We start from the raw sequence: 27,025 nt of genomic DNA, 5'->3' as shown, positions 1-27,025 counted from the left end.
ATTAAAAAGACCACTCACACTCTTCTCCAAATACCACCACATAGTCAATTATGCCTTCACACAGCACTGTGTGTTAACCACCTAAAATTTTACCTCCGCAAAACCAGAAAGAAACCAGAACACTGCCTTTTAAATAAAGCTTTATTTTAAAGACATAGATTTGTATATTGTTTTTAAAAGTAAAATTTAAAAATTATTTTGAGAGTCATTAATACAAATGAGTTGAGAGCATGGGTTAAGGTATTGGTAAGGTTTTATTAGTGTGACCATGCCTTGGAGTTCATATGACAGTATGGATCTTAAGGGACGTGAGTGTGGGATCCACACGTCAGGGGCTGGCTACTTAGTTGGGGAGGCCCCTGCTGCTGTTTGCTTCCCCTTCCAGTTCAGATCTTTTTCACCATCAGACAGTTCACATGTTGGGGCAGACATCTCTTAGACAATGGCACAGTGGTTGTTTCACTCCTTGCCTAACTTTATACTGCTGTTCGTGTTACTCTGGCTGGAAGGAAAGCACATGTCTCATTAATTAGAAACAAACGTAGCCCAGTGGCTTTATCATAGTACCTCCCCTGGAACTTCTGCCTTTCAAGAGCAGTAGCCAAGTCTAAAGCTCCGCAAGTGGTACATGTACCACGAGCAAGAAGGAAAGGTAGTCACCCACAACCACATGTCAACAATTCATAGAGCAGAATACTCAGACAGTGGGCTGCATGTTGTCCCATAGCTGACATAAATGAGGACTTCAGTTCCTCCTTGGATTCCTTGTGGATAACTGAGGGTGGGAATGTGACACTGTCCTACCTGATCCAGGTCAGGAAACTCATCCCCACTCTCTTCCAAATCCTCAAATTCGGATGTTTGGTTTTTCTCCTTTCCAGACTTTGGTTGAAGAATCTTAGTGACTATTTTTATGAATTCTTCATCAGCCTTCATGGGAACAGCAAATAAAATGTTGATAATTAACAGACTAACTGTAAGGATCTGAGGTGAAGAGCAAGAGTTAAGATGTCCCAGTCACACTTACCAGCTCACCAAAGGCACTCATTTCTATGTTGAGGCCGTCCACATCCTCATCATTTTCTCCATTGCGCTGTGTGATAGCCTTTATTAACTCATCCCACGACACTGTTTTGGGTTCTTTTTTATCCTAGAAATAATCACAAATGACAGTATTTACTTCACATTAACTCTACACTCAAGCCCTCCAAGTAGATGTGCTGTGGCAGGTGAAGAAGAGCCATGCGGAGGGATCTCAGAACAGTATAGCTAGCCATTCTCTGTACTCTGCATTTCAGAAATGTCGGCTGCCTTGCATACACAGTAAACAACTTTAAGCGACTCCTTGGTGACGGCTGACCCTTATGACCTCTTTTATGCTTATCTCCTCCTAGTAGCAAGGACTAATCTCTTTGAGAGCCCTTTGGATATTTCCCATGTGATCAACCAGCCTGTCAGTTTCCTCATATGTTACCTTCTGCTCTTGCAATTCAGCATCCGAACTGGGATCAGAGACTATAGCAGCTGAGGCCACTCCCAGGCACAGGATGACTAGGAAGACTGTAGGAGTCATGTCTCAAGTACCTAGAGGAAAAAAAAGAAATCTCTGTCTAAATATTTCAAAGCTACTATTTTTAAACGGAGAAATTAAGGCTCCCACAGTGGATCAAGACTGAACTATGTCAAGTATTTATCTAAACTATGTGGAAAAGGCTAAGGATGTGGTTTACTTGAAGAATCGAGGTATTTGTTAGTAGCTGCTCATGGCTCTAGGGATAGAAATAGTTAAGTAGTGTGAGCTTCAGTTTTCAGATGGATGTTCATATACCTCATGATTCCAAAAGATAATGCTGTAACTGAGGACTTAAGGCAGAGTCAGCCTAGGATTTGTAAAGACTAATGAAATGTCGAGATCTGAAGGATGTTGAACATTATCTTCCTGTCTATTATACAACAGGGGCTATCCTGTGTCTTGGACTCTCCCCTCTTGAATGATAAGAGTCTAGTCTGTCCCTCCTGGAGAAACTAGGAATGACAGCATCTGCTGATCCCTCTGACCCACCACTGTCACTGTGGCTCCTGAGTTTACACTCACTGCCACAGAGAGAAAGGGGTTCACAAGGTCATGCAGTTGGGTAGAAAGGAGACCACTCCCAGGATTCTCAGCTCAAGACTTTCTGGGTCTTTTATTTAACTCGACCAGAAGATGCCAAGTCAGAAGCATGCTGCCTGGTATTCCTTCTGCACAGAGGATTTAAATTGTGTTGGTATGGGAAAAAGTGATCTTAACTGGTAGGGCTGCCATTGTTCAAGGATCCAACTGGCATGCCCTGTGACAAGGCTCAGACTTACACTCACACTGATTTAGCATTAAATTGCATGCCTGAGTGGCCCTGTTAGCTCTTTGGATCTTCCACTCATCCTTCTCTGCTTCTCTACACCAAGGTTCCTGATGGTAAGATTTTCTTATTCTGTCTCACTCTCCAGGAAGTTTCTCCAGGGCACTCCTCCAGTTTCCAACCTGCTTTGGTAGAGCCAGGGCCTTACCTGCGATGTCCAAGGCTGTGTTGTGCACTCCAGTGATTCAGCTCTTCAGAGGTTCCTGGAGATCCAGAATCTAGCTGAGCTGCACACCACTCAGTCTTTAAATCCCTAGTTTCTGGCTACTAAGCACCACCCATAAGTCCTAATGTCTTTATGATTGGTTGTGTTGATGACACCATTGAGCCCTAGACTCTAGGACTCCAGGCATTTATGAAATTGAAAGATGAAGTGTGCATTGCTGCAGTGGACTATGGGGAAGATTTGTAAGAGTCAGTTTTAGAGAAAGGTTGGAAATGAGCATTGAAGTCCTTGGCTCATTTAGGACCCTGATGGTGTGCTTTTTGGCCTGTTTAATAAAAAGTGGTTCTAGGTAATTTTGAGCGGCTTTTCAGTCCAATCATGGTTTTGATGTGAAACAAGAAACACTCTGGAGCAGTATGAGTCAGCATATTCAAGTCTAATGTCTCTTGGTGGAAATACAGGCACTAGAATATTTCCCCAGTATCTGGGTTGGATCCAGGTGGGTCTCACAAAAACACTTAAGGGAGTGGATAGAGAGATGGCTTTGCAGTTAAGAGCACTTTCTGATCTAGCAGAAGACCTGGTTTAGTTCCCAGGACCCACTTGGAGCTCCCAACTGTTTTTAACTAAAGTTTCATGGGATAAAACGTTCTATACTTTTTCCTCTTTGAGCACTAGACACACCAGTGAAGCAGGTAAAACACACATAAAAGTAAAACAAAGTTACATAAAAGTTGTTTAGAAAAGCTGGAAGAAGCTGAGGAGGAGGGCGGCCCCACGGGAAGACCAACAGTCTTAATTGACTTGGACCCCTGAGATCTCTCAGATACTGAGCCACCAAACAGATAGCGTATACTAGCTGATATGAGGTCCCCAAAACATATATAGCAGAGGACTGCCTGGTCTGGCCTCAGTGAGAGAAGATACATCTACCCCTCAAGAGACTTGAGGCCTCAGGGAGTCTGGAGGTCTGGTTCGGTGGGGGTATGGAGGTGGGGACATCCTCCTGGAGATGGAGGGGAGGAGGTATGGGATGGGGAGTGGTCAGGGTGCAGAGCAGGAGGGGGATGAAGACTGGACTATAAAAAGGATTAATAATAATAATAATAATAATAATAATAATAATAATAATAATAGTTAGGGTAAGGCTGTCTTGAAACAAAGAACAGATAGTCAAGGGCAAATCCTTGGGTGGGAAAGGGGATGAAAGGGCTAGATGAAGGTCTGCTAGGATGCTTCCACTGCTGATTCTTCCTCTCAGTCTCCTCACTCAGAGATTCTTAATCCTCTCACACCTTTAGTGATTGATTTGTGATATACAAATCATTTACTAAAAGGCTTTGCTGATAAATGGATAAGGGAAATGAGTAATATGGAAGTTTCTTCAGTTTCTCTTTCTGGGTTTTGCTTATGGAAAACTCATGTTCATGTTGAGGTTTAAGTTAGGACACTTCTTAAACCTCAGTGTTAAAATGTAAAACAGGGAGAACATAAGAGTGTTTTTGATAGAAGAAAACACAGGTAAACAACCATAAACAATAACTATTACAATCCAAGATTTACAAACAGGAGAAAATGGCCCATCGAATCAACTAAGTAGGGCTCACATGGGCTCAAGGAGACTAAAGCAGTGAGCATAGCATGGGGCCTTGTGTGTATAAGTTATGGCTGTCAGCTTGGTGTTCTTATAAGACTCTTAACAGTGGGAGCAAGTGTATCTCTGACTCCTTTGCCTACTTTGGGGATGTACTTTCCTCCTATGGGGTTGCTTGTCCAGCCTCAATATGAAGGCTTTTGTCTTGTCTTACTGTGTTGTGTTTTGTCCTGTCTGGCTGTCATCTCTTGGAGGCCTGATAGTTTCTGAAGGAAAATGGAGGAGAAGTGGATCCTGGGCAGAGGGAAGGTGGTGAGAAGCTGGGAGGAGTGAGGAGAAGGATAACTGTGGGTGGGATTTATTGTATGAGAGAAGAATCTATTTTTTTTTATTTTAAACAGGCTCAGAAATGTTCCAAATCATTGTAGTTTTCTCAATAGCATAACACACACACACACACACACACACACACACACACAGAGACACACACACACACACACACACACACAGAGAGAGAGAGAGAGAGAGAGAGAGAGAGAGAGAGAGAGAGAGAGAGAGAGAGAGCACATTCATTATAGAAATCCTTTTCAGGAGAAACAACTACCTTGCCACTTCCACAATGTTTTCCATGAATATTTTTACCATTCACTCAAAACTTAATTGTAATTTACATATTTAATACATATCATAATTTACAGATTGTTCTGATTGAGACTTGTTTGAGCACCACCCAGAAATGCTGTGTGACCTGTCACTCTCATTCTGTGATGCATGAATTGCTTGAAAGTTACCATCTTAAGTATTGTAGGTAAGGGCTCAGTGACACTAGCCCCTTAGAAGTCCATTAAAACATATAAACAGTGGTCCTGCAAGATAAACCTTGCAAGGCAAAACCATCTTCCACAAAGCCTGGTGGCCTGAAGTTACTCAATGGAGGAAGAAAACCACCGACTCCCATGTGCTGTCCTCTGATCCTCTGACTTCCACACACATGCCCTCTCCCAAATTTAAAACACATACACACACACACATTGAAGAAATACATCATTAAATGTGGTCTTTGAGCATTTAAAAGAATTTAAAAGTACTCATTTCTAGTGTGCTCTCTCTGCTTGTTTGTGTCTTAAGCTATAAACTCTCAGTCAGTGCTTCAGCTGTCCTGTCTGCTACCTTCCGCCATGATACTCGCCTTATTATAATCCCTAATTCATTGGAATTAGGATTAGGTATCTCATACACTGAGATAACCCTTATTTCTATTAGTTGCCTTGGTCATGGTGTTTCATCATATCAACAGAATAGTAACTGATACACAGAAACACCAATTTTTTCTGTATAATATCTCATGAACATTTATCACTAAAGTTTTTTTCTGTATATTTCATGAACATTTGGTTGCTTTCCATGTAAATGGTAAAAGAAGATACAATGCCTATCCCCACTACACTATCAAATATGCACAAGGTCTAAATTTGACCCAAAGAATTAGTAATGAAAGAAAAAACAGTGATGGATGCTTAAGCTAGAGAGAGTAAGACACTATTGTTGTAAGTCATTGGGAGATGTGTTTATACAAAGTCTATGAAATTACACTTATATTGTCTTAATTAAGGTCTCTAAATCTAGCTTGAAGCATGTCTGTGCAATTCTTTGTATCATCCTGTTTCAGCCAACAACTCTATTAGGTCAGTTTAGCACAAACCTCTGTCCTTACCTACGTGATCCTCCCTACGTGATCAGGAGTTTCTTTCCCCACCTATGCTCGAGGTTATGTCTCCTCACATGGCCAACAGCAAGACTCCTGTAGGTCTGTCTAGTCATAATCTTCTTAACAATTTTCAATCTACTGAGACTCAGTCTACTCCCTGCCATAAAATTTACATATCCATCTATACGTGACATCAAGCACCCTCTCCTCTTACTACAGGACTCCATACAATTGAGTTCTGTAGCTATAGCCTACTCTTGAATATAGTTTACCTAGATATTTTAAATCAGTAATTATTCAATTCCTATATATATTTTAATAAGAAATTATGACCTAATTTCTCTTAAACAGTAGTTCACTTTCTTTTGCCTATAATTTACTAGAGAATCATGCATTTTAATTAAAAAGACCATGTTCTGGGTGATCCTAAATCCTCAATTCCTATAACTTTAAGAGTTGTGGTCTACTTCTGGTCCCTTATGATCCAAGAATTGAATTTGAAAAACAAATGATGTTGTTAGATGGAATGTTGACAGTAAAGACACTAAAACTCAAGTTATATTTCTGAGGCCAGCAGGACCAACATTTTGTGCTTTTTCTGTAGACAGGGAGACAAGAGCTTATTGTACTTGAAGAAGCACTAGGGGCAGATTAAAGAAATGATTACAACTAAGCTAAGAATTTCAAACTATTGAGGTTCAGAACTAAATGTTTTAGTTAGGATAGATGACAGAGGTGCTGGTTAGTCAACAAAAGGATGGACTGGGTATTAGGACTATCCTGTACCTCACTTTTACAAATTGGCATAATTATGCTCTAATTGTATTTTGAGAGAAAAATTTAATTTTAACAGGAAGGGTGATGTGTAGTAGGAGCTAAGGTGGGAGGAGTACTGAGAGGAAGAAAAGGGGTAAGAAGAGGAGAAGAAGAAGGAGAGGAGAAGCTAGGTGATGAAAGAGAGAAATAGGGTGGAGACAGGGAGGCAGATGTTCATGTATCTCCACCAGTCAAAGATAGTTAATATATCTAGGTTGGGTAATGGGTTACACCTCTGATTGAACAATACCAAACTTATAAAGCCTATGATTAACATTTTTTAAAAAAATGTATAAATACAAAAAGGAGAAGGGGGCATGGGATAGGGGTTTTCTAAGGGGTGGGGAATGGGGAAAGAGGATGGCATCTGAAGTGTAAATAAAAGATCTAATAAATTTAAAAAAAAGAAATAAAAAAGTACTCATGTATGAAAATTCACAAAACAAAAATAACAAAATCGTTTTACAAGTTAAAAATAAATTTTTAAATTTATTTTTCAAATTTTTTTTTAAAAAAATTTTTTTTTAAATTAATTCCTGGAGACTTCCATACAGCATATTTAGACTGTGATTCCTGATAGGTAGACAAAACTCTGGAAAGAAAACAAAAGTGCACGTGCAATACTTACTTGCTATCTGGAAGATCCATCTGCTGCTTCCTCTAGGATATCATCGCCATGGTCTATTATGTCCTCAAAATGAATTAAGTACTGAAGTACAGAAGAGAAGCCCTACTGTTATTTTTTTTGAGTTTTTTTTATTAGATATTTTATTTACACTTCAGATGGCATCCCCTATCCCCATTTCCCCCCACCCCCCTTAGGAAACCCATATCCCATGCCCCCTTTTCCTTTTTGCATTTATACATTTTTTAAAAAGAATGTTAATCATAGGCTTTATAAGTTTGGAATTGTTCAATCAGAGGTGTAACCCATTGACCAACCTAGATATAACAACTATCTTTGACTGGTGGAGATACATGAATATCTGCCTCCCTGTCTCCCTTCTCTTTCTCTCTTTCATCACCTAGCTTCTCCTCTCCTTCTTCTTCTCCTCTTCTTACTCCTTTTCTTCCTCTCAGTACTCCTCCTACCTTAGCTCCTCCTACACATCACCCTTCCTGTTAAAATGAAACTTTTCTTTCAAAATACAATTAGAGCATAATTATACCAATTTGTACCAGTGAGGTACAGGATAGTCCTAATACCCAGTCCATCCTTTTGTTGACTAACCAGCACCTCTGTCATCTATTCTAACTAGAACATTGAGTTCTGAACCTGGCTTTAGGATGAATGTCAGCTGACGACCATCTACTCAAATCTTTTCTCTTAAGGTCAATAGCTATATGTTTTCAACCCCATCAGAAATCCAGAATGACTGAGTTAACTATAATTGTGGGAAGCACAAATCATAGTTTCTAAAACTTAGCCAATTTATAGAGACCTCTGACCACCTGGACACTCGCTCTACTTCAAAACTTTGGAGCATCTGTTCTTCTGCCTTCTGGTCCAGGATCTTCTGACAGACCTTAGTGCTGCAGAATTATTAAGGGCTGATTACTCTGTCTAGGCAGATATAATCAGTCGACTATTCTGCAAGTGTGTCCTTTTCTGGACAGTAATTTGTCTGTAGAAGGAAAGTGGCAATTCTTGCCTAGTGGCTGTCTCACCACAACTGGAGTAACTCCAAGGATGCTCAATTTCTTCTTAGAATTCAATATAAGAAGCTGTCCGGAGCAGACAGGTCTCTAATGAAAATGAACATTAATACTGAAATGTTTGTCATGTCAATTCTAAGGATTTCTGATGTTTTGAAAACCAGCTATCCATGTAAGGTAATCTGGACTGTTGCCTGTTAACTCCACTCAGCTATTTCTAAATAAAACATAGAGAACACCCTTATAATAAACTCCAAGTCATGAATTTGCTATAGTCCCTTAACTCACAGGCTGACCATCTCAAATCAGTTAAAAAGAGTTAAAGAAGGACTGGGTCTAAGCTTTGTATTCCTAAATGTGTTATAGTGGTACAATGCCTATGAGAGTAACAATATTCGTCTCACTCTTATAGCACTAAGAAGCTCATGCCAATGAAAACCTTAAAATTTGTAAACAAAGTAAATTGGTGCCTTTTAAGAATTTATATCTTCATCTTGATATTAATTATACAGATTTCTACTAATAGGTTATGGCTATGCAATAAACCCTAGCTAATCCTCTCTATTCTGACAAAACCACTACTTTTCCCTAGAGAGACAGCCCAACATTTACCACCTTAGTCCCCTAGCCCAGGGAATAGGGGCGCTGACTTTTCATTAGCTTCTTCAAGCTGATTATGGGCGTTGAGATATTAGAAGAGGAGTGGGGGGGGGGGAAGAGCAAATTGACAATCCTCTGATGCTGTGTCTTCGCTGCCTCCAGATGGAATTCCCGGACCTCAGAGGTTTGAGCAGGTCTGCCCAGCTTGCTTGTTGAGTAGATACACCAAGACTGATCATTCTGCAATATACAATTCTCAAAACAAATTTTAGTATCAAGATAGTTTTTTTTTTTTTAAAGGGCTGACATTTTATTAAGATGGTTGGTTCTACTCGCTTTTCTATTTTTTCCCCTCTTTTATTGGATATAATATTTACATTTCAAATTTTATCCCCTTACCATATTTCCCACACCACCCAGGAACCCCTTATCCCATCTCCCCTCCTCCTGCTTCTATGAAGATGTTTAGCCACCTACCCCCAGCCACCCTCCCCACCCTCAGATTCCCCCCCCTCAGTGCTCAGCCTTCAGGGTACCATTGACCTTGTCTCCCACCTATGCCCAACAAGGCCATCCTCCGCTACATATACTGCTGGAGTCATGTGTCTCTCTATATGTGCTCCTAGGCTGGTGGTTTAGACCCTGGGGAGCTCTTGCTGGTTGGTATTGTTGCTCTCCTCATGGGGCCACCAGTCCTTAAGGTTCCTTCAATTTACTCTCTAACTCCTCCCTTGGGAACCTTTGATCAGATTAATGGATAGCTGTGGGTATCTGTCTCTGGGTATGTCCGACTCTGGGAGACCTCTAAGGAGACAGCCTTATCAGGCTGCTGTCAGCTTTCCCATCCTGACATCCCTATCAGCGTCTATTTTTGGTGACTGCCCATGGAATGAATACCCAGACGGAATGGTCTCCCTACAACCCCTTCTTCCGATTCTGACCCACACTTTGTCTCCATATTTGCTCCCTTGGGTATTTAGTTACTCCTTCTAAGAAAGACCTAGGCATCCTCACTTGTTCTTTCTTCTTCATGAGCTTCATGTCGTCTGGTAGTTGAATCTTTGTTGTTTCAAATTTTTGGGCTAATCTCCGCTTATCAGTGAGTAATACCATGTGTGTTCTTTTGTGATTGGGTTACCTCACTCAGGATGATATTTTCTAGTTCCATCCATTTACCTAAGAATTTCTTGAATTCATTATTTTTAATAGCTGAGTAATATTCCATTGTGTGAATGTACCACATTTTTTGTATCCATTCCTCTGTTGAAGGGCATCTGGGTTCTTTCCAGCTTCTGGCTATTATAAATAGGGCTGCTATGAACAAAGTGGAGCATATGTCTTTGTTATCTGTTGGGGCATTTTCTGGGTATATGCCCAGAAGTGGTATAGCTGGGTCCTCAGGTAGTGCTATGTCCAATTTTCTGAGGAACCACCAGACTGACTTCCAGAGTGGTTGTACCATCTTGCAATCCCACCAACAATGGAGGAGTGTTCCTCTTTCTTCACATCCTTGCCAGCATCTACTATCACCTGAGTTTTTGATCTTAGCCATTCTGACTGGTGTGAGGTGGTATCTCAGTGTTGTTTTGATTTACATTTCCCTGATGACTAAGGATGTTGAGCATTTCTTAAGGTGCTTCTCGGCCATTCGAGTTTCCTCAGTTGAGAATTCTTTGTTTAGCTCTGTACCCCATTTTTTAATGGGGGTTATTTTGTTGTTTGGAGTCTAATTTCTTGAGTTCTTTGTAAATATTTGATATTAGCCCCCTATCCGATGTAGAATTGGTAATGATCTTTTCCCAATCTGTTGGTTGCCGTTTTGTCTTGTTGACAGTGTCCTTTGCCTTACAGAAGCTTTACAATTTGATGAGGTCCCATTTGTCGATTCTTGATCTTAGAGCATAAGCCATTGGTGTTCTGTTCAGGAACTTTTCCCCTGTGCCTAGGTATTCGAGGGTCTTCCCCAACTTCTCTTCTAATAGTTTTAGTCCCATTTGTCGATTCTTGATCTTAGAGCATAAGCCATTGGTGTTCTGTTCAGGAACTTTTCCCCTGTGCCTAGGTATTCGAGGGTCTTCCCCAACTTCTCTTCTAATAGTTTCAGTGTACCTGGCTTTATGTGAAGGTCCTTTATCCACTTGGAGTTGAGCTTTGTGCAAGGGGATAAGAATGGATTAATTTGCATTCTTCTACATGTTGACCTCCAGTTGAGCCAGCACCACTTGTTGAGAATGCTGTCATTTTTCCACTGGATGAATTTAGCTCCCTTGTCAAAGATCAAGTGACCATAGGTGTGCGGGTTCATTTCTGGGTCTTCAATTCTGTTCCATTGATCGTCCTGTCTGTCTCTGTACCAATACCAAGCAGTTTTTATCAGTACTGCTCTGTAGTACAGTTTGAGGTCCGGAATGGTGATTCCCCCAGAGGTTTTTTTATTGTTGAGAATAGTTCTCGCTATCCTAGGTTTTTTGTTATTCCAAATGGATTTGTAAATTGCTCTTTCTATCTCTATGAAGAATTGATTTGGAATTTTGATGGGTATTGCATTGAATCTGTAGATTGCTTTTGGCAGGATAGCCATTTTTACTAAATTAATCCTGCCAATCCAGGAGCATGGGAGATCTTTCCATCTTCTGAGATCTTCTTCAATTACTTTCTTCAGAGAATTGAAGTTCTTGTTATACAGATCTTTCACTTGCTTTGTTAGATTCACTCCAAGATAATTTATTTTATTCGTGGCTATTGTGAAGGGTGTCATTTCCCTGATTTCTTTCTCTGCCTGTTTATCCTTTGAATAGAGGAAGGCTACTGATTTGTTTGAGTTGATTTTATATCCAGCCACATTGCTAAAGTTGTTTATCAGGTTTAGGAGTTCTCATGTGGAAGTTTTAGGTTCACTTAAGTATACTATCATATCATCTACAAATAGTGAAATTTTGACTTCTTCCTTTCCTATCTGTATCCCTTTGACTTCCTTTTGTTGTCTAATTGCTCTAACTAGGACTTCCAGTACTATATTGAATAGGTAAGGTGAGAGTGGGCAGCCTTGCCTAGTCCCTGATCTTAGTGGGATTGCTTCAAGTTTCTCTCCATTTAGTTTGATGTTGGCTACTGGCTTGCTGTATATTGCTTTTACTATGTTTAGATATGGGCCTTGAATTCCTGATCTTTCCAAGACTTTTAACATGAAGGGTTGTTGAATTTTGTCAAATGCTTTCTCAGCGTCTAGTGAGATGACCATGTGGTTTTTCTCTTTGAGTTTATTTATGTAGTGGATTACATTGATGGATTTCCGAATATTGAACCATCCCTGCATTCCTGGGATAAAGCCTGCTTGATCTTGATGGATAATTGTTTTGATGTGTTGTTGGATTCGGTTTGTGAGAATTTTATTGAGTATTTTTGCATCAATATTCATGAGAGAGATTGGTCTGTGGTTCTCTTTCTTTGTTGGGTCTTTCTGTGGTTTAGGTATGAGTGTAATGGTGCTCTACTGTTATTTTAACCTAAGCTTTATTTTTAAAGATGTAACTTGGTACATCGTTTTACAAATGAAAGTTCATCTATTTAGTTTTTGGGCCGTGGAGGGAGTTGCTGTTGTAAAGCCTTTTATAGAAGTAAGGAGTAGAAATTAACAAATGTAAAAATGTCCACATCTTCAGTGACTCAGGTCACATAGTAGATACTGATTTTTCTGTGGAGGGGAATCCCTCCTCTGTAAGTGTGGTACCCAGACCACTTCTTCCTTAGCTTCATGTTTCAGCTCACACAGTTGGGTATGTGGCATATGTAGCAATTCCACAGTGGTTGTTCCAGTCTTTGGGGATTTTCATGTACCCCTTCATGCCCCATTCTTCACCCCAGCTGGAAGAAGAATGTATTTTCCATTTAGTAGAAAGAACACACTGCAGCAGCTTTGTTCCATTACCTTCAGTTTTGTATGTATTTATTACATAGACCTCAGATCCAGCAGTATAGGAGAGGCACATGGGCAGACCATTTTCAGGCTTCTACGCTCACATTTTGCAAGATCTTTATTAAGCAGTACAGATAGTGACTAACTAGGAGCATGCCACCTGCCAACTTTGCCAATACCAGATGAATCCAGAAGATTTGACCTTGTGATTACATGCTCAAAGGATCGTCCCTGTTGGTGCAGGGAGAGATAGGTGCTGAAGTTGGTTTAGAAAGAAACAGCAATCATGTTTTGTTCCTGGGCCCAGAGTTAAAGTGATCCTGTACAACCCTAATCCTAATCCTGTGAGAGGTCTGGTTACCTTCTGAAATGCCCTACCCATACTCTCTGGTTTCCTATACTAGAATTTCTAATGCTACTGATATTCTCATTCCTAATGTTTTTGTCTGATTCTGTAAGGTCCATGTCAGGGTACCTCCCCAGTGTCAATTTAAACAGCTTCTGCAGGGCTGAGAGGCTGATCTAGGATGCCCTCCCACACACTGAAAATTAACTCAACTTAGTTCTTCAGGGGTCACTGGGTTACTATCATCCATCTCAACTGCACAAGAACTAAGCATTAAATTCCAAGTCTATGGCTCTGTGTCTGTTGACTTGCAATTGACAGTGTAGGCACCTCAGTACACAGTAGTGTACTGTCACCTCAGCACTTACTGATGCGGAATCCTACTCAGTTCTGTGAATTTAGGTGTGAGCTGTCATGACAGCATCGAAAGAGGTACAGGTATACCTTTTAAAGGAAAGCAGAGCAGCGAGTCTCAGTGCGTTAGATAAGGCGTCAAAGAGTGCTAAGCAGTTAGGGCAGGAAACAAAGGTTCTAGCTAACTCTGTGTGGATTTTTGCCCTAGCATGCTTTTCTTAAAGCAAGAAGTTTTAAACTAAAATAATCTGGTGTTGCCTTGTGACTAACCATACTTTAGTCCTGTGTTTTCCCTTTAATTCATAGTTAAGGTGAGAGCAGGTTTGAGTACAGATCCTGGGACGCATTCTATTATAGTAACATTTTTAAAAATGGGTTTACAAAAACAAAAACAAATGTCTTATTACAATGGTTCTCAATCTTCCTAGTCCTGGGACCTGATGCTTTGATATACTTCCTTATGATGAGGAAGCCATAAAATTATTTTTGTTTCTACTCCATAACTGTAATTTTGCTACTCTTATGAATTACAATACAATATGTCTGATGTATGTATGATCTCTGTGAACAGGTTTTTTTGACCCCCAAAGGAGTCATGACCCACGGATTGAGAACCAGTGCCTTATTGAGATCATTACTTGTGATTTTGCTAACTTTAGGTTTTAACCTTACCAAAACCTTACCCAAAACAAGATTTATGTAAAAATGGTTGAGTTCTTTCTCAATATTTCTCTAGATATAACAGAATTTCCAACCATTGCTTTTAAAGCTGTCCTTCTTGATGTAAAACCCCAAAGCTTAGAAACCTACACCTATAAGGAAATTATGTCATAAAGGGTAGCCAAGAATTGGGCCCTTTATTTCTAAGTCAGCCAAGAAAGGCTAAAGGGATGGTGGGAACTCTCTGGTAATCACCAGTCTTCCCCATGAAAGAAGCCATGGATTCTCCAAAGACTGTACACCAGCTGGTTTACAGTGTGCAAAAGAAGCCACAGTATTGGTGGATCTGATCTCATTGTGATGATACAGGTGGTGAAGAAAAAAATTAGGGATCCAGATGAGTCTTCCTAATTCATAAAGAGTAGCCCATATGGAGTTCCAGTTGACTTTTAAACCAAATCAAAGAGTTAATCTGTAGCCACTTACATGCTTTTGAACACCCAACAGCAAATTGTAACTAAGCATATAAGACAAGTCAACCAGCCTTGGACAAAATAAATGGACAGTCTCTCAAATATCAAAAGCAATAAATCAGTCAATCAAACATCTACGATTAAATACTTTTCCAGATTACACTCAAAGTAAGAAACTACTCACTAACTAGAAAGCTTTCAATTGCGGAGTCACACACTCTCTTCCAAAGGGGCTTTTTCAGGTAAGTGCCTGTGCTCCACAGACACTTCCTGCTTTTGTAAACAGCTAATCAACTTTCTCTTTCAGTATTCAGAAGACTGTTCTTGTAACATCAAACCACGAATTGGGTCTTGTTCTCTTTATTTTGCTCTTTTTCCTTTGGTCTGTGTTCAGTGTGAGAACATTATGAAGCTGGGTCATCACACAGAGGTTGATGTTCCTTGTGGTTCAAAAGATTAAAACTTTAACTAATAACTTAGGATACAATTAACTCAAGATAAAACAAATCACAGTGAGGTCAATGACACAAAAATTTCTAGTTTGATGTCTGATTCTAAGTTCAGAAAAGGAGAATCCAAAGATTTGGCCCACTTAGTGTACTCTTCCTGCATAAAACACAGCAGGAAATGGTCTGTGTCTTGGACCTTCTCTTTTGGAATGAACTTTGACTCAAATGTCCTTGTAGAGAACCTGAAAACAACTCCATCTAATAGTTCCACACTTTTCTGTCCCACACTTGAGGCTGTTTCTCTAAACTACCACCCAATTCTGAAATATAAAACAGGGTCACATAGGGAAGACATTGGAAGCCAGAAATACCAGTGTAAATGAGGCATAAGAACAGGCTACTCTCAAGACTAGGTTCTCAACACTCCAGTTAAAGCTGCACCAAGGCAATAGCACTGGCATTCCTCTCTGAACATGCTAGATAAGACCAGAGCATGTTTAGTGATAATAAACAAGATGCTGTCTGGTACAGGAAGAGAAGGACATGGTAGTGATGAACAGAGATGCCCTGAAAGTCCTTGTGGACAGGCCCAGACTTTTTCTCACTGGGTCCTGACACAGAACTGGGTCCCCAAGGGACCCACTTATCTCCTAATTTTTTTAACTGTTACCCTTGCTCCAGATGATCAGGGCTGCAGAAGTTGGAGACATAATGTCATTCTGGAGGTATTTCCCTAAGGGTCTATCCAGTGTCTTCCTCTAGTGTGATTTTTTTTTTTTTTTTCGAGACAGGGTTTCTCTGTGTAGCCCTGGCTGTCCTGGAACTCACTCTGTAGACCAGGCTGGCCTCGAACTCAGAAATCCGCCTGCCTCTGTCTCCCGAGTGCTGAGATTAAAGGTGTGAGCCACCACCGCCCGGCTCTAGTGTGGATTTTTAATCTCCCTTCACAGGCTTGGTGGCCTCACCTGCAATGTCTGCTGCTACTCAGATGAGCTCCATAGACCTAGGTTTTCAGAGGTCTTTCAAGTCTCACTATGTCTTTATTTCTTGTACTCAGATTTTAAATTCCTAGTTTCTATAGGAAGCCCCACCCCTGAGATCCTCTTTTTGTGCTTCCCTGTGTTAGTGAGTAAGCTGGGACTCCAGACCTTGGGACTCCAGGCATGTACTGAAATCTTATGCCATTCTGCTCTTGGGGTGAAGCTGTGGGCTTCCACAGACACTGCTAATGTCAAGGAAGGTAGCGAACTAGATGTAAAGTTCTGACATTGTTTATTGAGTGGCTCTAGAAACAGTTTTTAGGTAACTTTGTGTTGAATTTTAGCCCAACTCTTGATTTTCACATTAGAAAAAGTGGTTTTGCTTAAAATATCTTGGAGTTCACTGAGTCACTATATTCTAGTACAGTGTCTCAGTTTAACCCACAGCTGAGTTGAGCTCAGTGCTACTGAGCCTGACCAGAAAACAGAATGGGGTTGATCTGAAACAACAGACCAAGAAGGAAGTGAAAATGAGAACTTGTAGCCTAAACTTCAGCAATAACTAACCTGATCTTTTTTTTTTTTAATAGACACTGAACTTACAACTTATATTTTGCTGTGGCAATTTTGTTGGGCTTTGGATTGTGATGGAATCGAATGTAAAGTGTTTTTTGCAGAATCATCATTTCCATAATATAAATACTGCTGACCTGTGAGCATGAGAGATCTCTCCATCTTTGAGATTTCTCAGTCTCTTTCTTCAGAGATCTGCTCTATGCCTTTGACCTGGATTTTCCTTCTTTTTTTTTTTTTTTTTTTCCTGTAATGAAAGATTTGCTCTCACCATAGTGGTTCACAATTTCTGTATTCTCCTTCCATGTGTTTAAAGAAGATCATGGTCTTTGCTTGAGTGATCCAGTTGTTTTACTTTATCTTCAGTTCTGACACTCTGTCTTTTCCTCACCTTTTACTTCTAAGGCTTTCTGTTGAATTTTCTAGTTTGCTTGTTGAGGTTTTCAATGTGATCTTCATTTCAGCTACAGTACTCTTAAGCATCTCTCTCTCTCTCTCTCTCTCTCTCTCTCTCTCTCTCTCTCTCTCTCTCTCTCTGTGTGTGTGTGTGTGTATGTGTTTTACTAAATTCAGCTTTTAGATCCTGAATTGTCTTCACCATTTTATTCAGTCACATATTTTTGTTTTCTTGTATATCACTTGAGCATTTATTTCTATCTTTAAGTTTATCAAGTTGCTTTTACATGTCTTCTTTAAACACCTTGGATTCCTCTATCATTCCCCTTCCAAGTCTTTAGTGTGGAACCTTAAAGACTGTCTGCCTCATCTTTTCATTGGAAGAACACATAGGCTTTCTTCTGTGTTGTAGAACAACTAGCCATTGTAAGCTCCATGGTATTATAGAGGCTGTTCTACTGTGTGTGACTCAAGTAAGCTTTCATTGACAACAGGCATTAGTTTTATGCTCCATGTATATCTATTTAGAGTATCATTAGACTTTATCAGTAGAACTTTAGGGCTTCCTTGTTTTCTATGAAATAAAAAGTTCCATTCTATGCTCATTTTTCTGCACACATTAGTACAGGTGACTATGACAACGATGTTAACTAATAGCCCCAGAGCACAGAAAATCATGGTTGATGACCCAGGTACAATAGTTATATAATGTGACTTCTCTGAGGAGATTATGCCTCACACTTTATCAGGATGCATCTCCTGTCAATGAAAAAGCCTATGACCTATGACTTAGGCAGGAAATAGGAGGTAGGACATCCAGGAAGCAGAAAGAATTCTGGGATAGAGCCAGGCAAGGGTAGACGTGAGAAAACAAACACATGGTACCTGAGCACAGGTAACCTGTCACGCGGACAGAATATAGGTTAAAATAAATGAGATATTTTAAGTTATATCTAGTCAGAAAAGAATCTAGGTATATCTTCAAGGTATTTATAAATATATTTTAAGTATGAGTCTTATTTCTTGGACCATGGGGCTGGGAGGAAGAACTGTATCCAACTTCTACATTTCTGGTAGCAGCAAACTGAATTCAATCCCACAGCAGCCAGCAATGAAAGAATCAAACAATAAAACAGACACCTCAATCAGTAAATAAAAACAATTAAATTCTTAAAAGAAGGTTAGCATGCCAATGGTGGTGTTTGTTCTGAAGTAATAACTGACAGAAAAACAGGAAGGGAAGAAATGATAAAATCTCAAACCACAGATCCAGAAGGAATGTGCAGGTAGGGATTTGTGGCCTAGATACTACATACTATTTGAATGTGACATCAGTAATAATCAAATCTCCCAAATGTACACACAGATATAAGTGTAGGTTAAGATTTTCTGAACAGAACAATAGCACATAAAATAATCCCGACAATTAGAAAATAGATTACAAATTCATTACTAGGTACACATAAGGTACCAGCCTTGGATCACAAAGATGAAGGAAATATGACTAATGTGACCGAATCAACAAAAAGTTTTAAACAAAGCAGAATCAGAGAAACAGACTCAGCATGGTCATACATCCTCATGCGTCTCCTTTCCCTTCCTCTCAACCCTCTCAAAAGGTTCATCTCCTCCCCCAGTTACTCTTACTTCTCCATTGTTAGGACATGATTCTCCTATTCTACTAACCAGTTTTCTTTAAGACTCTTCCTCTGTTAAATTATGAAAATCTAAGTCATGTCTAAACATGTCTATCTATGCCAGAGGTCCTCTGGGCTGGACACTTCCACATTTCCCTGATGCACCTTAATCAGGAGAAATTCACATTACGTTCCTTCACTCATAGCTTTAAGAAAATAACCTAGAAGCCTACAATCTCATCAGAATGGGCTTGAAACCCAGGCAGAAAAAATTACAATAGCTGTTCTCTGAATATCTTTCTCACCAATTTTTGAAATCCTTCTTCTTATATCTTTGATGTTGGATGGCGTCATGCTTTTGTGAATAGCAATATCACCCCAGTTCCTTAGCATCAGAGAGCACTGGGGTTAGTACAATGATCTGCCTTGTCAGTGTCTGCTCATATTTTATGTTGCAACTTTTGCATGTTGAAGGACACTGCACTTTAGTCTGAATGTATTTCTACTATAAATCTGTAGTAGTTTAGTTATGGCTATCTGGCAATCTTATATAATTGTCGGTGCATATATGTTCTTATCAATAGATTGCATTTCAGGAGCTGTCTTGAACTGTCTAGTTTTATGTCAACTTGACACACGATAGAATCATCTTAGATAATGTTAGCCTTAAGATAGGGCTGTAGACAAGCCTATAGGGTATTTTATCCTTAGTGTCTCAATGGAATGTGATTCAGAATATATAAGCCAAATAAACTCTTTCCTTCTCAAGTTAACTTCGGTTCATAGTGTTTTATCATGGCAATAGTAACCTAACTAGGATGATACTGCAACCAGGATTTTACAGAATATGCTGTAAAATGGTGTTTAGTTTTGGCTGGTAAGCATGCCTTTGAAGATTAATCTATACGCCATCCTCACTTTTTTCTTTAGCCTATAATATATAATAATAATTTCACAAAAATGTGCTGCAGTAAGAGTAAAAAAGTAGAAGATTTTTTATCAACAATTCTTCTATTCAGGTTTTATTTTTAAATTTTTTTTTTTAAAGTACATAGAAATACTACTGTTTTTCCAGAAACAATATTGATTTGTAACATGTTTTCAATTCTGGTGATTCTACAACCAAACACACATTCTCGCTTATCAATGAGGAGTTTATACAAAATGACTCAATAAAAATGGAAAAAGGTGCCTTCATGATATATGCCCTTCTGTCTTTGAATCCAGGACACTTCCATGTCTTCCGGATGTACCTCAATCAGGAGATACCTGTCTATGCTCCTGCACTTATAGCTTTGAGAATATAACCCAGAAGCTTAAACTCTCATCAGAATAGTCTTGAAAAATGAAAAGGACAAGTCACACTTCTTTGTATGATTCATCCAGAAATGCAAAGCTGCTTGTGAGCTGCAGCTCTGTGAGCCACTGGGATATGGAGTAGAGATTCTGGAAAGTGGAGTCTTTATCTCATTAAAGAGATAATTACTCTTTTTTGTTTCTTAGCATAGCTTAAGAAGGAACTGCTTTCCAGAGAAGTCGTCCTGAGTCCCAGAGGGATGGTCCCTAGGATAGATAATCGACCTGCTCAAATTGAATATTAAGGTCCAACTATACAAGAGATCCTCTAGACTGGAATTGAAGGAAATAATTTTCCTTTAGTGGGTTTTACCTACTCTAGTAAGAATACCTATTCTCTGAGTATCTTTCTCACCAAATTTTCTATCCATTTCCCTTACTATGTGTTTGATGTATAGTTATTCCATTGGATGTGATCCATAAATTACAAATAAAACACATGGTATTTTCTGTGACAGGTCCACTCTTATTAAGCAAGGCTGTAAGGGATTCATTTTAGGAAAGATTCCTGCTCTTAATATCCTTTCCCTGTTATTATTAAACATATATAACAATCACTAAATATAAATAAATACATATAAATGTATATTTATTAAATATATTTGTATTAAATATATAATATATATCTAAAATATTTAATATATAAATATATATTTAGCATATATATATATATATATAAACATATATTAAACATATATAACAAAGCACATTCCTTTGGAGCAGATCTCTGCAGATCCATAAAGATGTATTATCTTGTAGTGATTCTATATAGACAAATAGATGACTTCTTAAGTTTTTAATGATAATCCTATAATAATTCCTAAAATTATATCAATGATTATTAAGCTCTTTTATAGTGGGATTGCTATTAGGTTCCTTCTTGATAGTCAAAACTGTGATGAGAACTCTTGCCAGTCTCCCAAGTGTTATCAGTTAATTGCTCTTAGATGTAACCAGACTTTCTCCTACTCAGAGCACATTCCAGGAGGTTGTAAACAATTAACCAAAGGTCATAAAAAGGGAACTAACGATTTATTATAGGTTCCAGGACAGAAGATAAAATATTGACTGAGTTTATCTATACAAAACTTTACTAATAACTTAGATATGGTTTTAAACCTTCCGCCAACCTGTGGAGCTGTGACAGGTGATGGATGTTCAGCCAGATAATTACTCCTAATGGATATGCATGTAAACATTCTCTGTTGTAAACTTCTATTTCAATTTATGATTTGATTTTTTTGTGTGAACTTGTGATGAACTTTGTAACATGTGATCATGTATTTTGAAAGATGTATACTTAGGACAAAGAGAGGAGAAGATAGAGCAGATAGAGAAATTTTTCATTCTTCTCGTGTCGAAGAATTTTTTCCCATAGAAGAATTTTTACCTTACTAGAATTTGTTCCTCTCCCCTGGCCCTACCAGCTTAAGATCCTTCTGCTTTTCTTTTTCTTTTTTTTGGAGATTGTTATATTTATTTATTTTTCATTTTGTTTTATAACTCGATATGGGACAAATGTTAAAGTGTGGAAAAAATCTGTTAATGTGCCTATAGAAAACGCCAGTAGAGGCTTCTGTGAGTTTTATCTGGTGCCTGAGAGCCACTGGCACCGTGGGTTGGTTACTTCCTTGAGGGCATAGTGGGTATGTCCAGTCCTTCCGAGTCCCAGCACTTACAGGCGTTCTGACTGTGGCGAGCATCTGCGGTTCACTCGTGAGAGAACCTATTGCTGAGGATCCTGAGATTTTAGCCGTAGGTCCTGAACCGCTTCTATTTTTTTGCCATTTTTGTTGGATATTCTTTTTATTTATATTTCAAATTCTATCTCCTTTCCTAGCCCCCCTTCCAGAAACCCATATTTTCTCCCCCCTCCTCCTGCATTAGTCTTTCTTCACCTACTCACCCACTCACATCTCTCTGCTCTAGCGTTCCTCTAGACCGGGGCATCCAGCCTACACAGGACCAAGGGCCTCTCCTCCCACAGATGCCTAACAAGGCCATCTGCTACATATGCTGCTGGAGTCATGGGTCCCTCTATGTGTTCTGTGGTTGGTTGTTTAGTTTCTGGGAGCTCCATGGAGTCTGGTTGGTTGGTATTGTTGTTCTTCCTATGGGGTTGCAAATTCATTCAGCTCTTTCATTCCCTTCTCTAACTCCTCAGGAGAATCTGTTTGAGGGCTCTCCACCTGATCTGTTCACCCCGCCACCTGTAATTTCTACCCACAAGGCAGCATCTAGGCCTTCTTCCCAGTCAACTCTACTATCATAGAAAAATTTCCACCTTGCATATTTCTCCAACAGACAACTGCCTCCACTGTATCTGCATCCTGGAGGACAGGAACTCACACAGAGCAGAGACATGAAGTCTGGAGCTAAGGCAGAGGCAATAGAGGGTTGCTACTTAATGGATTTCTTCCCATGCATTGCTCAGCTTACCTTCTTATAGATAGATCCTCCTAGGACTACCAGACCAGGGTTAGCACCACTCACAATTACCCCTCCCCACTTGATCTCTAATTAAGAAAATGCCTTACAGCTGGATCCCCTGGAGGTATTTCTTCAACAGGTGGTCCATTTTATGTGATAAATCAGCTTGTGTCAGGTTGACACACAAAACCAACTTACCCCTTGTCAACTTGACACACATACATACCATTATTAAGCCTCAACTCTGCATTTCTTCTTAGATAGCTTTCATAGGAAACTTTTTACAACTTAGTAATAAATGTTATAACCACTTCCTAAGTGTCCACTTTTCTTCCTGTGACTTCTGACTAGCAGATTGAAAGTTAGAGCCAAACATTTCCTGCTGAGATAGAACAAAGGCCACATTACTTAATTTCTCCCCCAAACCCCCTGCCTCTGCACCCCCCGCCAACTGTTAGGCTACAGGTATCAATCTTAAACCAGCAGCTTTTTATCCTCTGAAAGAGCAAGATGTTTTTAGGATTTTTTAGAAGTTATCAGCATTTCAGTACAGTTAGAGAGCTGAGAAAAGCCTGAGATCCTCAGACTTTAAAGCCATCACCAGAGTCCTACTCTGTGTCCCTGCCACTACCCTTTCTGGGCCAGGAGGCTCCCAGCAATATAGCATCATGGCAAGATAACCCTAAGGGTGCAGTAATAGCACATATATATTGGAGATACCCAGCTGCTCCCTAATTGAATCTAAGATCCATTCAAGAAGAAATCCATGCATGATATTGAACACTTAGCTATCCAAGGTTAGTGAAGTCATGAATATTGCAGGAGAATCTGCAATCACAATTTACTAAACCAGCATAATTACTAACTATATTTTAATAATTATCATATACTAACAGATCTAAACAGTCCCATAAGTGTATTTCTTTATCCCTCATCAAGGGAACTTTTCTTTCCAAAAGACAGGGACTATTACAGGAACAGCAATCAATGTGCAGAGTTTTGAATCCCAGTCCCAGCTGATACACTTACAAAACAATACCTACTCTTAAGGATCAGAGATCATTGCAGAATAGAGGGTTTAAAGAAAAAATGAAGCAGAAGAACAAGGCGTTTTCTGTGAGACCATGTCTCCTAGAAATGTCAAATGTTATACCCATGAAGTCTCACCAAAATGGCTGCCCAAACATGAGCTGAACAGGCATGACACTAGTAGAGAAGCCAAAGTAAACTCAGAAAGGACAGTGAAGATTCAATCCCACCAGGAAAAATAGTCTTTCCCAAGAAAAAGCACACCAACTGGTTATTGAATTAGAAATGGTGGACTTGTGCATATAATTCAGCTATGTATTCTTTGCCAGGAATGTGTACTCTGTATAAAGGAGGGCAATCCTTGATAACATTCCATCACAGAGAGGAACTGTAATAAATGTACTGGTGTTACTCACTGTTGTGGTTTGAATTGTGGAGCACACCCCACAGCCTCAATTTGTCCTTAGAAGTAATGAGGCAGGAGAATACAGAAGAGTAGAGGCAGGGATTTCAGAGGTTAATCTAGGAAAGGTAGCATGAGAGGCATGACTGGATACTTCTAGTCTAACTTCTAATACACCTACAAGAACCTGGCTAATTCAATAAATATTCTGTTTTCTTGTAAGTATCCATATATCTTTGTAAGGTTCATTGTTGAGATTTAAGATCCTGGACATGAGAGTGGCTGCCATATAGACTCAAATATTTGCCTCTGACTATAGGAGAATTGGGGTGGGTGGGTTGTTGTGCCTTTAGGGTGTTCTGCAAAACTACACTGGAAGGAAATGAGTCCTTAGTATCATCACACAGAAGTTGATGAATTTAAGGTCCAAAAGTGCTAAGCTTTAGCCTGAGGTGTCTGAAAAGCAGGCAGTGCATTTTTGTGAAGAACTGATTCTATAGAAATGAAAAATCTGAATTTAATGAGTCATGGGTTCAGAGAGACACTTAGGTTGGGCACTCATTGACAGGCCCTTCATTGAACTGGGAAGGTGAACTCTAACTTGCAATGGAGTTCACAGGAGGTGGTGAGGCCTGAGCTGTGGATATCCACCAAAGAAAGGTAAACACACGGAAAGAGTCAGACTAAGAAAGAGTCTACATGGCCTACAGGGATCATAGCTTAGACACTCAGCTGTCTGAGTCAGCCATGGTATTTAGTATATGGTCTTTTCCCTATGAGTTATTGTCTTGTCTTGGACTTGCCATTCCTTACTGTGTCCCCAATAATTCCCCTTTGGATTGGAAATTCATACTTCATGCATTTATCTATCAGAAGCCTATAATGTGGTATTATTTGTTTAATTTTGCAGGTAGTCACGGTTAATGGTCTAAGAAAAAGATTGAGCTCAGAAGGTTTGAACACTTCTGGGAATATGATGAGTTTTGAGGTTTGTAATGAAATAATTTGCAGCAAGTGATGGCTCTGTACTATTTTGCATGATTGGGCTCTTTTGGGTTGTGAAAGGGTCACTTGAGCATAGACTAAACTCATCCTGTAGATGGATCCTATGCTGTCACAGTAAATAATACAGGTCACTGATATGTCTGCATAAAATGAGACTCATGGCTCAGGAACAGGGCAGTTGGGCAGTAGGTGACATTTCTGCACTGAGTTTCTTTTCAGTTGCCATTTATATTTTATGAATTTATGGGAATTAACTATTGGAAATCCCAGAAAATTAATATAGACTTTCAAATCATTGTCAAAAGTAGGCTCCAAAATCCTGGAAACAAGCTCAACTAAGAATGGAAACCTGACTCCATAATGAGAGAGCCATGCACCTTTCTCTTAGAACACCATGCCTTATAAGTTCAAGTAGAACTATGTGTTTATACACATAAAAATTATTGAAGCAAAACCAGAAAGAAGCAGAATACTGATTTTTAAAATCTAGCTTTAATTTTAAGACATCATGGTATATATTCATTTTCTTAAAGTGAAAGTTAAAGATCTTCATGAGACTCATTTAAAGAACTTCACAGCTAAAAATTGGCAATGCGTTATTAGGGTGAGTGTGTTCACAGCACCGTCACCACGTCAATCTTACATGAATTCAATGTCGCACTGCACACAGCACATGCTGGACAGTGTGCTGGGCTGCCTCCTGCAGTTGAGCTTCTCCATCAGGAGGCAGAAGACTCCCAAGGCAATGGCAGAGTGCTTGCTTCACTCTTAGGGTATGCTAATGTTACAATCAAGCCACAACTGTTACTCTGGCTGGAATAAAACCACACATCACATTAATTAGAATGGCTGCAGTACAGTGGCTTTGTCACAACACCCACCCTGGAACATTTTGCCTTCATGTTCACCATGTTCAATGCCAAACTACAGTACATCAATCAGGAAGAAAAGGTTGTCAGCCACAACATAATAAAAACTCTCCCCACATTTCAAAGAGCTGAACACTTAGTCAAAGACTGAACTGCATGTTGTTTCACAGCTAACCCAAGTGAGGACTTTAATTTCTTCTTGGCTTCCTGTGAGCAGTTGAGGTTGGGTGGTGTGACTCTGTCATACCTGATCCCTCCCAGGTGTCAGAGAGCTGTTTTCCCCCAAATCCTCAGGCTCAGGCAAATCACCAGTCATTTCTCCTCTACACATTGAGCTTCCACAGCATTTTCTCCTGAATTCTTCTGGAGTCTTCATAAAAAAGCAAAGAATACATTGAAAACCAAGAGACTAACTGTAAAGAAGTGAAGTGAAGAAACAGAATTATCAATATTTCACTCACTAAGTCACTAAATTGATTCAGGCCCATGTAGAAGCTGGTCTTTCCCTGCTTATAACCTGCATTGTGTGCCTCAATTTTCTTCTTAGTCTCCTCCCACACTGCTCTTCTGTGTCTTTCTTCATCCTGGAAATGAGTACAACAGATAGCATTTTTCATCTTAACACCACACACAAGCTGAGGAAATGGTGTGTAGTGACAGAGGAGCCATAGAACGTGATCTCATGACACTGATGCCAGCAATTCTCCTCACCCAGAGGATCTTCAATGCTGCTCATCTTGAGTTCATAATGTGTGTCTAAGCAAATCCTTAGTGATGGCTTGTCTTTATGTCACATTTTTGCCCACAGACTCTCAAAAACAAGAGCCCTTCTTTCTGAGATCCCTCTGGATTGTGCCCATGTTACCAACCGGACTGTAGATTTTTTCAAATTTCTTCTTCCATTTCTCCTACTTGGCATCCAAATTTGGATCAGGGGATGGAGCAGCTGAGGCCATTCCCAATCAGAGGATGAGCAGAAAGACAGCTCTATTTGGGTCCCCAAAACCTAGAGAATGGGTAGTTGTCCAACACCATGGTCAGCCCCAAAAGATACACACAAGTAATGTTATATACACTGTCTAGACTATATTTAGCAATATATATGTATGTGCATATATGTATGTAATAACAATGAATGAAAAAAGAGGACAGAATTGAAAAAGTATTAGAGTACTTCTGAGGATGTGAGGGAGAAAGGGGAGGAGAGTGA

At 39.6% G+C, this 27,025-nt stretch overlaps 1 protein-coding gene and 1 pseudogene across 2 annotated transcripts; both read right to left on the bottom strand.

Moving 5' to 3' along the window:
- Window positions 1-235: 235 nt before the first annotated feature.
- On the bottom strand, window positions 236-2,694 carry LOC117713742 (trophoblast-specific protein alpha-like). The gene is made up of 5 exons (XM_034510199.2): window positions 2,548-2,694; window positions 1,475-1,584; window positions 1,028-1,150; window positions 805-930; window positions 236-502 (listed from the first exon to the last, which is right to left on the bottom strand). Exons 2-5 carry the CDS (start codon window positions 1,571-1,573, stop codon window positions 494-496), a joined length of 357 nt encoding a protein of 118 aa, XP_034366090.1. The 5' UTR covers window positions 1,574-1,584; window positions 2,548-2,694; the 3' UTR covers window positions 236-493.
- A 22,725-nt stretch (window positions 2,695-25,419) lies between these two features.
- LOC117713869 (protein CTLA-2-beta-like) lies at window positions 25,420-26,820 on the bottom strand (annotated as a pseudogene). The gene is made up of 4 exons (XR_013112005.1): window positions 26,685-26,820; window positions 26,277-26,399; window positions 26,063-26,185; window positions 25,420-25,759 (listed from the first exon to the last, which is right to left on the bottom strand). The product of XR_013112005.1 is annotated as a protein CTLA-2-beta-like (transcript).
- Between the last annotated feature and the right edge of the window lie 205 nt (window positions 26,821-27,025).

Source organism: Arvicanthis niloticus, chromosome 8 (assembly GCF_011762505.2).
Source record: "Arvicanthis niloticus isolate mArvNil1 chromosome 8, mArvNil1.pat.X, whole genome shotgun sequence".
Classification (NCBI taxonomy): Eukaryota; Metazoa; Chordata; class Mammalia; order Rodentia; family Muridae; genus Arvicanthis; species Arvicanthis niloticus.
This window is presented reverse-complemented; position numbering and strand designations above follow the sequence as displayed.

Bases quoted from the DNA above. Each gene is read 5' to 3' on its own strand.
- LOC117713742 (XM_034510199.2), bottom strand. From the start codon at position 1,573: ATGACTCCTACAGTCTTCCTAGTCATCCTGTGCCTGGGAGTGGCCTCA. The intron at 1,151-1,474 runs GTAACATATGAG...GATTATTTCTAG, and splicing joins CTGAATTGCAAGAGCAGAAG to GATAAAAAAGAACCCAAAAC. The intron at 931-1,027 runs GTAAGTGTGACT...GTTCCCATGAAG, and splicing joins TGAGTGCCTTTGGTGAGCTG to GCTGATGAAGAATTCATAAA.